Source organism: Pelodiscus sinensis, chromosome 1 (genome assembly GCF_049634645.1).
Source record: "Pelodiscus sinensis isolate JC-2024 chromosome 1, ASM4963464v1, whole genome shotgun sequence".
In the NCBI taxonomy this organism is placed as follows: Eukaryota; Metazoa; Chordata; order Testudines; family Trionychidae; genus Pelodiscus; species Pelodiscus sinensis.
The window spans coordinates 237,969,081-237,984,261 of record NC_134711.1 but is presented as its reverse complement, the minus strand read 5'-3'; the positions used below and the strand labels follow the sequence as shown (position 1 = coordinate 237,984,261).

Sequence of the window (15,181 nt, the reverse complement as noted above, 5' to 3'; positions counted from 1 at the left end):
AAATGTATACCCCAAATTAAAAAACATAGCAAGGGACCTAAAAAAGAGTCACCGTGGCTTAACCACCATGTAAAAGAAGCAGTGAGGGACAAAAAGGTATCTTTTAAGAAGTGGAAGTCCAATCCTAGTGAGATAAATAGAAAGGAACATAAACACTGTCAAATCAAGTGTAAACATGTAATAAGAAAAGAAAAAAAGATTTTGAGGAACAGCTAGCCAAAAACTCAAAAAGAAATAACAAAATGTTTTTTAAGTACATTAGAAGCAGGAAGCCTGCTAAAAAGCCTGTGGGTCCCCTAGATGATCAAGCTATAAAAGGATCAATCAAGGACGATAAAGCCATTGCGGAGAAACTAAATGATTTCTTTGCTTCAGTCTTCACGGCTGAGGATGTTGGGGAGATTCCTGAATCTGCACCGTCCTTTGTGGGTGATGAATCTGAGGAACTGTCCCGGATTGAAGTGTCATTAGAGGAGGTTTTGGAACAACTAGAAAAACTTAATGTTAACAAATCTCTGGGACCGGATGGCATTCATCCAAGGGTTCTAAAAGAACTAAAATGGGAAATTGCTGAGCTATTATCTGTGGTTTGTAACCTATCCTTTAAATCGGCTTCCGTACCTAATGACTGGAAGGTAGCCAACGTGACACCAATATTTAAAAAGGGCTCTAGAGGCGATCCTGGCAATTACAGACCAGTAAGTCTAACTTCAGTACCGAGCAAATTAGTCGAAACAATAGTAAAGAATAAAATTGTGAAGCATGTAGAAGAACATAATTTGTTAGACAAAAGTCAACATGGTTTCTGTAAAGGGAAATCCTGTCTTACTAATCTATTAGAGTTCTTTGAAGGGGTTAACAAACATGCGGGGATCCAGTAGATATAGTATACTTGGATTTTCAGAAAGCCTTTGACAAGGTCCCTCACCAAAGGCTCTTGTGTAAATTACATGGCCATGGGACAAGAGGGAAGGTCCTTTCTTGGATTGAGAACTGGCTAAAAGACAGGAAACAAAGGGTAGGAATCAATGGTAAATTTTCAGATTGGAGAGGGGTAACTAGTGGTGTACCCCAAGGGTCAGTCCTGGGACCAATCCTTTTCAACTTATTCATAAATGATCTGGAGAAAGGGGTAAGCAGTGACATAGTAAAGTTTGCAGATGATACCAAACTGTTTAGTATAGTCAAGACAGAAGCAGACTGTGAGGGACTCCAAGAAGATCTCACCAAACTGAGTGATTGGGCAACAAAATGGCAAATGAAATTTAATGTGGATAAGTGTAAAGTAATGCACATTGGGAAAAATAACCCCAACTATACGTACAGTATGATGGGGGCTAATTTGGCTACGACAAATCAGGAAAGAGATCTTGGAGTTATCGTGGACAGTTCTCTGAAAACTTCCACACAGTGTGCAGCGGTGGTGAAAAAGGCAAATAGGATGCTAGGAATTATTAGGAAAGGGATAGAAAATAAGACCCAGAACAGCTTACTGCCCCTGTATAAAACTTTGGTACGCCCACATCTTGAATACTGTGTACAGATGTGGTCTCCTCACCTCAAAAAAGATATTTTGGCCTTAGAAAGGGTTCAGAAAAGGGCAACTAAAATGATTAGGGGTTTGGAACGGGTCCCATAAAAGGAGAGGCTAAAGAGACTGGGACTTTTCTGTTTAGAAAAGAGGAGACTGAGGGGGGATATGATAGAGGTCTATAAAATCATGAGTGGTGTGGAGAGGGCTGATAAAGAAAAGTTATTTATTAGTTCCCATAATAGAAGAACTAGAGGACACCAAATGAAATTAATGGGTAGCAGGTTTAAAACTAATAAAAGGAAGTTCTTCTTCACACAGCGTGTTGTCAACCTGTGGAGCTCCTTGCCAGAGGAGGCGGTGAAGGCTAGGACTATAATAGAGTTTAAAGAGAAGCTGGATAAATTCATGGAGGTTAGGTCCATAAAAGGCTATTAGCCAGGGGATAAAATGGTGTCCTTGGCCTCTGTTTGTCAGAGGCTGGAGAGGGATGGCAGGAGACAAATCGCTTGATCATTGTCTTCGGTCAACCCTCTCTGGGGTACCTGGTGCTGGCCACTGTTGGTAGACAGGATACTGGGCTAGATGGACCTTTGGTCTGACCCAGTACGGCCGTTCTTATGTTCTCATGTTCTTATGACTGAAAGTTGAAAGTTTTAGAAATTATGGATTTCACTGGAAATTATTATGTAGCTTTCACTACAGCTGTTGTAGCCTGCCTTCTACTGTGACAAAACTTCATTTGACAGTTTCCCTGTTTGCAAATGTAAGACTTTTATAAATTCAGAAGTTCTGAAAACAGAACTGCTTTTTCATTATAGATCTATATATTGAATATAAACTGTATGATGCAGCTGGCATTTGACTTGTCTTTCAGAAGACAGAGATCTTGTTTAAAAAATTAACAGCCTTCATTGCGACTTTTCTTTAAATAATTTTTTTTATGCGTGCCATTAAAAATCCATGTACTGTATTGGGAATGCTGTAGTTACAATACAATAATCCAAATGTTGTGTAAATATCTTGGTCTTTTCTGATGTATCGTTATGCTTATTTTAGAAGTTGATACCTAGGATTTCCTTGTTTTGTTTTTAAGGAAAACAGTATCCAAAAAAGCTTTATAAATAAAGAGATTAAATCCATCATAGTGATGGTTAGGATGTAGTTGGAAGGTTAATATTAGAGGAATTAGAGAAATCATAGGGTTGAAGGTGAAGCAACATCCTGGAGGTTCTTGGGAGTGCTGGTGAATGGATTTATAAGTAGTTTTAGGAGGCAGCAGGAAGAATCCAGTAAGACTAGGGAAGGAAGAATCCGATTGTGTGAAGTGGGAGAAATTTAGAAAAAGGGGTGGCTGCTTGGACATATAGGCTGTGGGTAGTCAGTTGTGCTGACTCTCATAATGTTATCATGAATCTTGTGATATCAGGTATTTTTGTTAAAGCCCCTGAAGACAAATCATTACACATGCATTTCTGCTTTCACTTAAGATTCTAGCCCATCTGGCTGCAGAGACAAGGGCTGGTGGCCTAAAGAGGATAAGTGAGGTGGTATTACAGGTAGTCCCCGAGTTACACGGATCCAACTTACGTCGGAGCCGCAGTTACGAACGGGGATTTTCTCGCCCCGGAGGACTCGAGAGGCGGGACGCCTGGTCCCGCCGCCCGCCTCCTCCGGGGCGAGAAAAGCTGCTCCCCGTCTCCCTGGTCTGCTGCGGGAGCCAGCAGACCAGGGAGACAGGGAACAAAGCGGCGCAGGACCCGGGGCCGGACCCGCGGCCGCTTCCAGATCAGCTGGAAGCGCCGCGGGTCGGGCCGGGTCCTCCGCCGCTTTGCTCCGCGTCTCCCTGGTCTGCTGGGGGGGGGACGCAGCTAGTGCCCCCCCAGCAGACCAGGGAGATGTGGAGCAAAGCCCGGGGCCTGTGGTAGAGCAGGTGGGGCGCTGCCGGTTGGTCCCGCTCCTTGGCGCTACTGGACCAACCCGGCAGCACCCCAGCTGCTCAGCCCCAGGAGTCCTGATTCAGCCGCTGCTGATCAGTTTCAGCAGTGGCTGAATCAGGACGCCTGGGGCAGAGCAGCTGGGGTGCTGCTGGGTTGGTCCAGGCGCGCCGAGGAGCGGCCGCGCTACTGGACCAACCCAGCAGCACCCGAGCTGCTCTACCCCAGGCGTCCCCAAGTCAGCTGCTGCTGAAACTGACCAGCGGCTGACTACAGGAAGCCCGAGCCAGAGTTGCTCTGCCCCAGGCTTCCTGGAATCAGCTGCTGATCAGTTTCAGCAGCAGCTGACTTGGGGACGCCTGGGGTTCTTAAGTTGAATCTGTATGTAAGTCAGAACCGGTGTCCAGATTCAGCGGCTGAATCTGGATGCCAGTTCCGACTTACATACAGATTCAACTTAAGAACAAACCTACAGTCCCTATCTTGTACGTAACCCGGGGACTGCCTGTAGTGGGTGGGGTGCAGGAGTTGATGAAATAGGGCTTGCAGAGAAAATGTAGTGGTCATCAAAAGGATTCTGTGCATACAGGATGCAAGAGCAGCACAACACTTTAGGAGTGTGCCAGAATTACAGAGGAAGACCTTTTTTTACAACCTGGAGAAACAATTTACCATAGAAATTGTATTGTGTTAAATGCAGACAAATTGATTTTACAGTCCTTTGCATAGTGTTCCTGCAAAAGATAAGCAATATACTCAAATTCCAATTATAATTTACAACCTGTTTTTTTCAAATGTATGAGGAAAGCACATAAACCTACATCATTTAGTACTTTGCGGAACTGTTTTAAAACATGCATGTAAGCCTTTCCTCGTTTGAGATTGTATCAAGTGATTACATAGAACTATTACTCCCCTATCCAAACATCTGCCTATGCTTATTGTATTCAGGGAGTGTGCAGGAAAAGGCAATAAAACTGCCACAAATAACATTTTATGAAGTCTACTGAGGAATGTTGCTAGAAGTTCTCTGAAGAGAGTAATGGACATATCACTTTTGTGTATAGATAATGTTTTATTTAATATTCTTATTATTAATGTTTGCCCACAGAGGTTTTTTTTGTTTTGATTAAACCTTGAATGTTACTATAAGAGATCCCTTACTGCTAACCATAATCACTGTATTGTTTTGGCTTAGGGCTGACTGTGATCCTTCAGCGTGAATGAGCTATTAGTATATTTCCCTTTCAGCTTTTGGTGGCTCTGAGGGGAAGAAAAAGACTTTGTGTAGTATTCCCAAAATATCCCGAAGGTCTCTGAGTCAGAAGGCATGATTCATTAAAGGAGTGCGTCCTCACGGACTGTCTTGTTCACTTTCATTGAATTTTCTAGATGTGGCATTAATGTCAAGCCCATTTGGATCTCTGGAGGTAGAAGGTGTTGATACTGACTTCTGAAGTTGAGGAACTGTTTGTTTTCATAATGTCATGCTATAAGCATTGAAGTTGGCTTTGATTTTATTCAGTTCTCCAAGTTCTTCAGCACAGGTTCACCCTAGGTGGGTGTACTCTTCCCTTTCCTGGGAATCTAAGATGTTTGTAATTAATTGAATAGATGCTAGTAGAACTTGAAAGTAACAGAGGATTTAGAAGTGTTATTAGGCACCTTTTGTATTTTTGGAAAATTTAAAATTAAGATTGCATCCTTTTTCCTCCTAATCTTTCCTGCATTCACCCTACCAAAAAACAAATATCCCCTGTGATCAGAACTATGCTAGTTTTGTTTTAGGTATCTGTTAATTCTGGAGAAATTAAGACATACCTCATTGCTTTACTGAAAGTTGGTATTCATCCAGCTGTGTTCGGGACCTTCTGATTTGGTAAAGGAGGGATGCTTTTCCCCTCATTTCTATTTGGCAATATTTGAAAAATTATAGCTGAAATATGACAACTGAAGATGTCTGCCCTTTTATATTGCCTGTCCTTTGTTTGGCAATTGGATGGTGAATGCTGAAATGACCAAACAAGACTCAATAAAGGCTGTCAGTCTCCATTTCTGCAGCCAGAGTTCAGGCACTGGGATTCTGTTGGTAAATGTTACTAGTCACTATACCTTGGCAGTCACTATTACCTTGCCTAACATGCCTAAAACTGAATTAGAATCCTGGAACAAAGCTTCTGTGAGTTTTTGCTTATGTGGAGGCTTGAATATTAGAACTTAAACATTCAGGAATTAATTTCTAAGGTATTAATGCTTTCAGTGAGTCAGTGAGAACACCTGCTACAGATGTGCATACAGGTAGATATTCTGATATGTTAGCAGGCGATTTCCCTACAGCTAATATAGCACAGCAGAAGCCAGAAGATGTAGTGAGTAATAAAAGCCCTGTAATGTGGGTGAGGATGTGTAGGATGTAGATTGTACAGGCCATTCTTAAATTTCTCATCCTTTGACTCAACCTTTCTATTAGCCCTTCTCTGGATTAGATCATGGTGACTGCTTATGTCTTTGGAGACGTATGACTGTGTACAGTATATGCATAAAAGTGATTTGAATTAATGGTTCAGTCTAGAATTTTAGGTAGGAAACAGTATCATAGGGTTAAGTGCCATCAGGTATGGATGGGATCATGGTCAATTTTATGACTGTATGGAACCAGCTTCTAAACAAGTAGCTTATTGTGACAGATGCAGACCAACCATCTGCCATTTACAGGTGTAGGGAATACATGCGAGCTTGGGTAAAAAGCTTTCCCTTGGGTAAAAAAAAGGCCAATCATGCAGGCACGCTGGGGTCAATTAAAATTCGCTAGAAGCCACAAACTAATTAAACACCTGCAGAAAATTAAGGCCTGTGGTGCCATTTTAAAAGGGCTCCCCTCAGGCTAGGAATGACAGGTAGTATAGAGTGCTGTGTGCAGGAGCTGTGTGGGTGTGAGCTGGGGACTGATGAGCAGTACCAAAGGATAGGTGCTGGGAGGGATTGTTTTGGGGAAGTGGCCCAGGGAAAAGCTCCCAGATTTGAGAATGGCAGAAACCCTGCCTGTTGCCATTGCTTTAGGGTCCCTGGGCCAGAACCCCCAGGTTCTCCCCAGCCTCCTCACAACATCTCAACCTTTTCCTCAAGGAGGGACTCCAGAGGGGAGTTTACCCCAAACTTACGAACTAGTCAGCGATGAGTACGTCTCAATAGGCTGTGGCTTCTGTCTCTAGTGAAGAGGGAGGACTGGGTATCTCTTCTCCCATTCCTGGCATTTCCAACTTCTCCCTTTCCACCCATTCTCTTTTGAAAAGAAATGCATCTGCTTCCTTGTCCCCTCCAAGTTGCAATCTCCCATTCACCCAACCCATGTCCATCAACCTGCCTCTCTGATTTTGACTTCTGACTCTCTTCACTTGCCTTACAGTCTTCAACATTCATCCTTTGTAATATTGCCACATTGTAGATGGCCTGTCCAATCCCTTACATGAACATTTCCTAACTCTCACATCTTCACTTGGCCTGCAGCCTTATTTTCACCTTCTCACTTCCCAAAATGACCATTAACTTGATTTAATCTTCACCAACCTCTACTCTTTCTGTTGCTGAGTTCTTTCTATCCAATCCAACAAACTGGTCTTTTTTCTGCATCACCCTTCAACCTCTTCCTCCTTTCCTTCACGCCCTATTATTTTCCGTTTTTGTGACTTCCAGTTCATCCAGGATTGATGTCATCTTGTCTGCTCTCAGCCTTCTCCTTTCTGCACTCTTTTTCCATTTCTTCCACGGAAATTGGTGTTGATTCTCTCTATGTTTCCCTCTCCTCCACTCTTGAATCCTTTGCTCCTTCCTCCCATTGTAAGGTTTGACCTGCCAATCTCTAGTCCTGGCTCACCCTGACATTTGCTCCTACATGCCAGAGGACATGCAGAAGAGCATCTCTGGCAGAAATTCTATGACCAAGCTGACTTCCTTCGTAACAAAGTGGTTCTCTCCTTCAGTTCCGCCATCCTCTTAGCTAAATGGCTCTATTTGTTTAGCATAGTTGAATTCCACAAGTATAGTCAGGTGGGTGTGTTTTTTTTTTTTTTTTTTTTTGCCACTTCTGATTGCTTCTTTAAATCCTTTCTTCTTTTGTCCCCACTTCTCTCCACACTGGATCACCAAGAGAAAATTGCAAGTTGCATAGGTTCTTATAGAGTCTTGGTTTGCCTTTTCATCTTCTGTACTTTGTGTGTCTCACATGTATTTCAAGTTTACTATATATAACTATTAGATAAAGGTTTTACAATCATAAACTGATAGCGCTCTTGATTGTTCTGAGGAATGTGTGTGTAACAAAACCAAAGAACATAAGGGACTGAAACGTTTGGTTTTGTAACCTAATTCTGCTGTTAAGCAGGTTTACCATGAATAAAAAACAAAATAGAAATTAAATACAGCATTAGAAGCAATTGTTTTAAGATTTTACATGTTTTTTCAGTAGCTTTCCATGAAATATATGTTAACTGAATATCAATGCCATAAAAACTTATTTCAGTCTTTAGTATCAAGATGTCCAGAGCTTTCTGAAGGAAACAATGAAATATTTGACTTCTCTTTCTGGTAGCCGTATTCATTAGAATTTCAGTTTTAACCAAATGATTTCAAGAATACATGAATGCCAATTGCATATAAGTATATTTATCTAAATAAATTAACAAAAACTTCCATCTAATTTGCATGTGATATTTAAACTTAGCTTGTGAATTTTGAGCTTGTTTGATTCTTAAAAGTACTTTTATATAGTTGGCTGTTTTGTTAGTGATGTAGCAGGGCATGCAGTAAAAGAGAGAACCACATTAATTATAAATACTTAAATACTCTTTACCTTTTTTTAGTACACATTTTGGAACTTCGTGCCGAAGAACTTGTTTGAGCAGTTCAGAAGGATAGCCAACTTCTATTTTCTCATAATTTTTCTTGTTCAGGTAAGCCATTGCCATTTCTTAAATATATTCATATGCACATTAGAAAAACAGAACTTATAAAATTCAGATAAAGCTTGAAAGATATTTCAAAAAAAGGAACGTGCATCTTCCACTCCATTAATTTTGGTACTAGGAGAAATTGGATGATTGAGATTGGGAGGTTTAAAGATTGGATACTGATTTTTTTCACCATTTCTAGTATGAATCTAATCATAGTGGAGAATGATTAATGTGTATAAAATGAGTGATTTTTATTTTGTAATAAGCAGGTTTTCACCTCACTAATCCCATCATCCCAATTGACACTAACTGGCATCCATGTTGATAATATTCAGCATAAATGGAATGGTTTAAATGGGATTGGAGACTGAATTATCTTCTTTCAGCAAAAGGTAGACCCTCCAGGCCAGGGTCAAGGCACAGTGACAGGGTAGAGTGGGTAAGCTTTTGCTGTGTCTGTGCATGTTGACATATTTGACTAATTATAGATCGTCACTTTTTTAGAGTTCTTAATTCTTCTCTTTGTATGAGCACCGAAATATACTAAATGTAATAAATTGGTTGGTTTGGAATAAAAGATCTTTTCTATTTTCTTGCTTGTCACAAAAGCAAGCGATAATTACATAGGTTCTTGGAACATTTTTTTATTTTTCTCATTGCATTAAATCTCCTGCACTTCATTTCAATAAAAATGGCTGCCGCGTTTTGCTGAGTCATCAGTTTGTCGGCAAAAAGCAGCTGTCAAGACGGGGATCGGGCGACAAAGAAAGCCTTTGTCGGCCGATCCTGTAAACCTCATTTTACGAGGCGTAAGGGATTGACCGGCAAAGGCTTTCTTTGTCGCCCGATCCCCATCTTGACAGCTGCTTTTTGCCGACAAACTGCTGACTCAGCCATTTTTATTCAAATGACACATGGGAGATTTAAATCCCCGCTTCATTTGTAATGTCAGTATGTCTAATTTACATCCCTCTGGCGACGGAGGGGTGTAGTCTAGACATACCCTAAGGGTTAACAAGGCATACCTGTCCGAGAGAGCTCCACCCCCACAGCCCTGCTGGGCATGCTCCAACTGGAGGACCAGTATAAAGGCCAGTGGAGAGAGCAGCTCAGTCAGAGCTGATCATCACATAGGAAGGAGTGGCTGCCAGTGCTTGGGAGGAGGAACCACAGATGGAAGCTGCATCGGAGACCAGCCAGCAGAGGCTGGCCAGGGAAACTCCCAGCCTGGAGAAGGAAAGTGGGGAAGATGCTGACTGCTGTGAGGTGGGTAGGAAGTAGCCCAGAGAGGGGAGTTAGATTCCCCGAAAGCTCAGTGTGTTGCAGGCAGATTTCCCACTGAGTTAATGGTGGGAGATACCCACCACTGATAGGGCCCTGGGCTGGAACCCAGTAGAGAGGGAGGACACCGGTCCCTTTACCTCACCCCATTAAACCCAAAGGGGGCACTACTGTTGTTACTACTGACTTTGGCCACTTGCAAAAAGGGATTTGTTATTGATGCAGGCCACTGAGCCCTAGTGCCCTGCAGACGGGTTACTATTGACTCAGGCTGCTAAGCTCTACTGCCCTGCAGACAGGAATTGCTATTGAGTCAGGTCCCTGGGCCCTATTGCCTCATGGACAGGGGTTGCTATTGACTGAGGCCACTAGGCCCTGTTGCCCCGTGGACAGGGAGAGGAGCTACTGACGTGCTGCTAGGCTGACTCTCGTATGGGGAAGAGGGGGGTACTGAGAAGCCTGGGGGTACTTGGGGCTGCACATGTTGAGGGGCCTGATAGGCTCAGCACCCTGCCCCTGAGGTAGCTTGTCATATTCCCCCCATGCCAGACCCTTAAGTACTTTGTTGTTAGTATAATCTGTTGTTGGCACCAAGTAGTTCCCCCTCCACCACCCCAGTTGGAGGAAATCTTCTTTAGTCCCAGGACTATGTTGAGAGATCCAGGCTTCAAGAATTGCTTTTCCTGCCCTCTCTTCTTCTCCATCAGCAACAGTCATCAATGGTTCCTGTACTGTCTGTGAGAAGTACAGATCTCTGCAAAGTGCAATATCTGCTGATCCTTTCCACCCAGAACTTGAGAGTCCCAACTTAAGTTCCTGATGGAGGAAGCTATGAGGCCTCCACCAACCAGTAGTGACCCTCCAAGCACAGGCCTCAGAGTAGAACAATTAATTGCAAAGCCCAAGGACTCTTCCTCCAAAGTCTTCTGTGAGAATAGAGGGCATTGTCATGGGTGCAAGGAGAGATCCTCACAGAGGATGGTCTGTTGGAAATGTGTTTGGATAAGATGTCAGTGCTTTGGAGGAGGAACTGGCTCTGCAGATGATCACCAGGTTGGAGGGCAGGGCATGCAAAAAGAGGAATCAGATGGTGACTGTGCTTCCAGAATGGGAGGAAAGATGCTCACCAATTCAATCTGTGGGTGTTGGTCCAGACTACTCGTTGGTATTGCCTTGATCACCTAAAGACTGTTTGCCTCTAACAAAGGAGCCGGCTCCTTCAGACATACTTGCTGGAACTCTCTGTACTGCAGACCATACAGGGACTTACTAGAACACCAGGGAGTTATGTATTCACAATCATCCTTCCTTTCTTACTGTCAGGGATGTCCTTACTCGACAGGAGGAGTATTTGCTGCTGTCTCAGGAACAGTTGCATCTCCAGCCATCAGGCAGCAGCATACTGCTACTGATGGAACTATCTCATGATTGGAGGCATTGTTGGAAGTGATAGCTGCACCAGTATCTGCTCAAGCACATGAGCCCCAATGGATAGTCAAAAGGCCATGTTTGCCATCTCTCTGGGTATGACCTTCCTAGGGACTCTTGGTACTGATTCCCTGGAGGCCACCAAAATGGATGTATCCTGCCTTATGGACTTTTTGGAATCTGTGGGATCCCTATGGCAAGCCTCTGGACCCCTTTCAGAAGTTGCATCACTCCTCTCCTTCTTGGCAGTCAGTTCCATCTGTGTACAAGAAGGAGGAGCCAGAACAAGTTTCATCGGTACCAATGATTCCAATAGGATCATCGTCTTCTTCATCCCCCAACAATGCTATAATTCTTTCATCCTCCTTTCCAGCAAATGATCACTGCTAGTATCAGGAGCTGTTGCAAAGATCACAAATGATCTACAGATCCCATTAGAAGAGGTCTTCAACACAAGATCCTGGACATTTTGTAACCACAGCAGCTAGAGCCAGCCAGATTAGTATACACCAGCATCTTGTGGATCTACTGACATTTTTTTTGTTCCTGCCAAAGGAGCCAATTTCTTGTTTTCTCAGCCTGCCCCAGTTCTTTAATGGTACACACAGTCATGGAAAGAGGAAATCCACTCCCACACATCAGGGCTCAAAGAGACTGGACCTCCTGTGCATGTGCAGGTCAATGGACTTTGCTTTGAAGAATTTCGAGACTTGAACACTTGGTGCACACACATACTGATGTGTAGAATACAGTTAGGGACCACATCTCAAAGTGGCTTTTGTTACAGTAAGCAACCTCCATTTTAACTGAGGGCATGATCACAAATTTGGTGAATAGCCGTATATGTACAGGCAGTCCGCGACTTACGTGGATCCGACTTACGTCGGATCCCTAGATACGAACGGGGTGAGGCAACTCCCGCACATGCGCAGCAGCATTCCCGGGGCTCGCTCACCTGGGTCCTAGGATCCTCCTCCTCCTCGGGCCGGCTCCGACTGGGGTCCCGCAGAGCTGCCGGGCAGAGGAAAAGTGCCTCCCCACGCCCGGTGCCCCCCCCAATCCCCTGCCAGCAACAGGCTGCCCCCTCCCCTGAGCAACAGGCTGCCGAACAGCAGACAAAAGCAGCCTCTCCGCCCCTCCTCCCCCTATACATGCTGGGCTCCCTGGGCAAACAAAGACTCCACCAAAACAAACAAAGTGCTGGCCTCATTGTGTTAGCAAAAAAAGGACCCTCCTCCTAGAACCCTGGGTGGTGTGTGGAAATAAAGCTATTAGCTCAAAGCATGGTGCAGAGCTGTTTGGTATTTGATGAGTTACTCCTTTAGTCCTGAGTTTGTCACAGGGACAGAAATAGATGTGAAATCTTCTGAACAGGGGAACAGACAGCAAAACAAACATTAGAGGGGAGTTAACCTTTCCCTATGCTATCCAAAACTAAAAAAAATGTTTGGCTAGAGTTTCCCCTACAATATGTACCAGTTCCGACTTACATACAAATTCAACTTAAGAACAAACCTACAGTCCCTATCTTGTACGTAACCCGGGGACTGCCTGTATTAGTAATTATAGATGGTTTTGTGGAGTGATATTATCAATAGATATAATCTTGATTTCTTATTGTACTTACTTTCCCTGTTATTAAAAAAGTTACTTTGTGTATGGTTGCACTATGGGCTTTTTTAAAAAAAAAGGCAAATATAAATTTCATGCTTAAAAACTGATTGCATTACATTCACAAAAGAATATTTTGGAAATGGTATGATTATTCTTTGTGTTGCAGTTAATTATTGATACACCAACCAGTCCAGTAACAAGTGGTCTTCCGCTTTTCTTTGTCATCACTGTAACAGCTATCAAACAGGTAAGAGTTTTCTTGAGGGAGGGGGTAAAACTGAAGATTGTAGGAAAATGTAAATTTTCCTGTCTTTATAAACTATTTGTATTTCCTTAGGGATTCAAGAGAAGATTATCCTTTCTTATTTTGAGAGCTTTACTTGATACCTGCCTCTCTTTTAAGTAGAAACGATTTTGCTTATTTTCATTTATGCAACAGAACTTTTTGTAATATTATTTTGTACTTTGTATAATTGTGCTACAGAGAATAGTTTCTACAGTTGTGTGTATTAAACACAGCCAGATGTTTGTTTCTTTTTGTTTCTAAATATCCACTTACCTATTCAAAAACTTGAGGACATGAAGAGGAAGAATTATACTACTAAGTTATGGGGGAAAATAGTTATCTGTGTGAGGAAATTTCCAACATACAGTTGTTGCAGTATAATATAGAAAACTTATATAGAGCATGCACAAGATAGACTTTTAAATATTTGAATTGCAATAATTTGTATTTAAACCGTTAACAGTTTATGATGAGTATACTATATAATAGTTTAAGATTTTAAAATTAAAATTACCATAGAGCAGGAGTGGGCAATAAGCCGGTCGTGATTCCTTGGCGGGCCACGGGTGCTTTATTTATATACCTCTGCGCCTGCAGGTATGGCCAGTTGTAGCACCCATTGGCCGCAATTGTTGTTCCTAGCCAATGGGAGCTACAGGAAGCAGATTGGACTGGGACACTGCAGGGCTCTACTCACTGTACAATTTCTCATTCAGTGGTACCAATAGAAATTACAAACAGCAACATTTTCTTCTTTCACATTGCATGCCTGACTATATTCGCTGTTAAATTCAGTATTTGCTGACACTAGGTGGCTGTGGGAAGCACAACAACTATCTTTTTAAGGGTGGCTTTCCTACTCTTAAGATTTGGTGGATTATTTTTAACAATCTGTTGTTGTGGTTTGCAATGTCTTCTACATAAGACTACACTTGTAGTCCCGTAGGGCTACGATGCCATTTGGGAAGGGCAGTGCTAAAGTAGCATGTACCAGGAAACGGTTTGCTCTTCCCCTGACTATCAGAGAGTAAGGGTGAGTTCACAGTTTATGAGCATTTCTTTCACTCCTGGCTGGTGAGTAGAGGGGCAGAGAAGTAAGTGATGCAAGCTGTGTGCTTTCCTCTCACTTTCTGGGGAAAGGAAAGAAGAGCCAACAGCATCCTGGTATTCATTGCTTTTGCTCCCCATCTACCACCATCGTTCTTCCCAAATGGTGCCCTTGATGACAACCCTCAAAAACTACAGCTGGTGCAGATGTTGGTGGACTGCTTGCAGGGTGCAACCAAACAAACGTTTTTGCTGGTACTAGAATGTGAGGACCACATAACCCTCTATGTGATTTTCCCCAACCGCATTGCCTAGGAGTAGAGGACAGGGATAGTATGACAGATAAAAGGGAAAGGAGCCAGCAGGAAAAGAAACAGAGCCCTCAGCCCCTGCAAGGAACTGTCACGTGTGTACAGGACTGGTGGGTGGAGTTCTGCTCCTTTCCCCTCTGGGAGGGGCAGGGATGAAGGGAGCAGAATTGCCAATCTCACCCCCCAATCCCAGCCCTGTTCAGAGTGAGAGAGAGAGAGAGAGAGGGGGGGGGGTCTATGGAGGGGCTGGAAACATGGCTAGGAGCTCTGCTCCTTTCTCAGCTGCCTCCTCCCCATTCAAAAAGAACAAAGAACTCCTAGCCCTGCCTCTCCATCCACGGAGGTGTTCTGCATCACAGAGTGACAGGGCTTGTATTGTTAGTAGCTGTTGTTTCGTCTTCCACTTGTCATTAATAGTAAATAATGTGCTGAGTTCTGCCCCTGGATATATGACATCTATTGCCTTGTGTCTAGGAATTTCCAGGGAATTTAAAGCAACATTGCTATCTATGTAGGTTTGCTCTGTTGTTAAATATCACTTTTAGCATCGGGCCTTTATGTGTATATTAGGAGTTTCTGTGGAATTCATGCAAGAGAGATTTGAAGAGGATGAAAAGGAGGAGGGAAGATTTTTCCTCTCCCCCCAAAAAAGTATCCATTGGTTTATTCAAGAAATAAAATAGTAAAAATATTTTTTTTAATTTTTTAATATGGTTATAAAAATTTGAAAATTGAGTTAACGATGTTTGGTTTTGTTCCTAACTAATATAATCCTTTAAATTCATGGAATTTAAATC

General features: G+C 42.9%; 1 protein-coding gene across 6 annotated transcripts in view; it reads left to right on the top strand.

The window, feature by feature from the left end:
- The window catches only part of ATP11A (ATPase phospholipid transporting 11A), a 235,335-nt gene that overhangs the window by 136,464 nt on the left and 83,690 nt on the right, over positions 1 to 15,181 (top strand). For all 6 annotated transcript variants that reach the window (XM_006138951.3, XM_025179410.2, XM_025179411.2 and 3 more), the window contains exons 3-4: positions 8,328 to 8,417; positions 12,907 to 12,987. In XM_006138951.3, the coding sequence (XP_006139013.2) occupies positions 8,328 to 8,417; positions 12,907 to 12,987 (171 nt within the window). The remainder of the gene's footprint in view (positions 1 to 8,327; positions 8,418 to 12,906; positions 12,988 to 15,181) is intronic.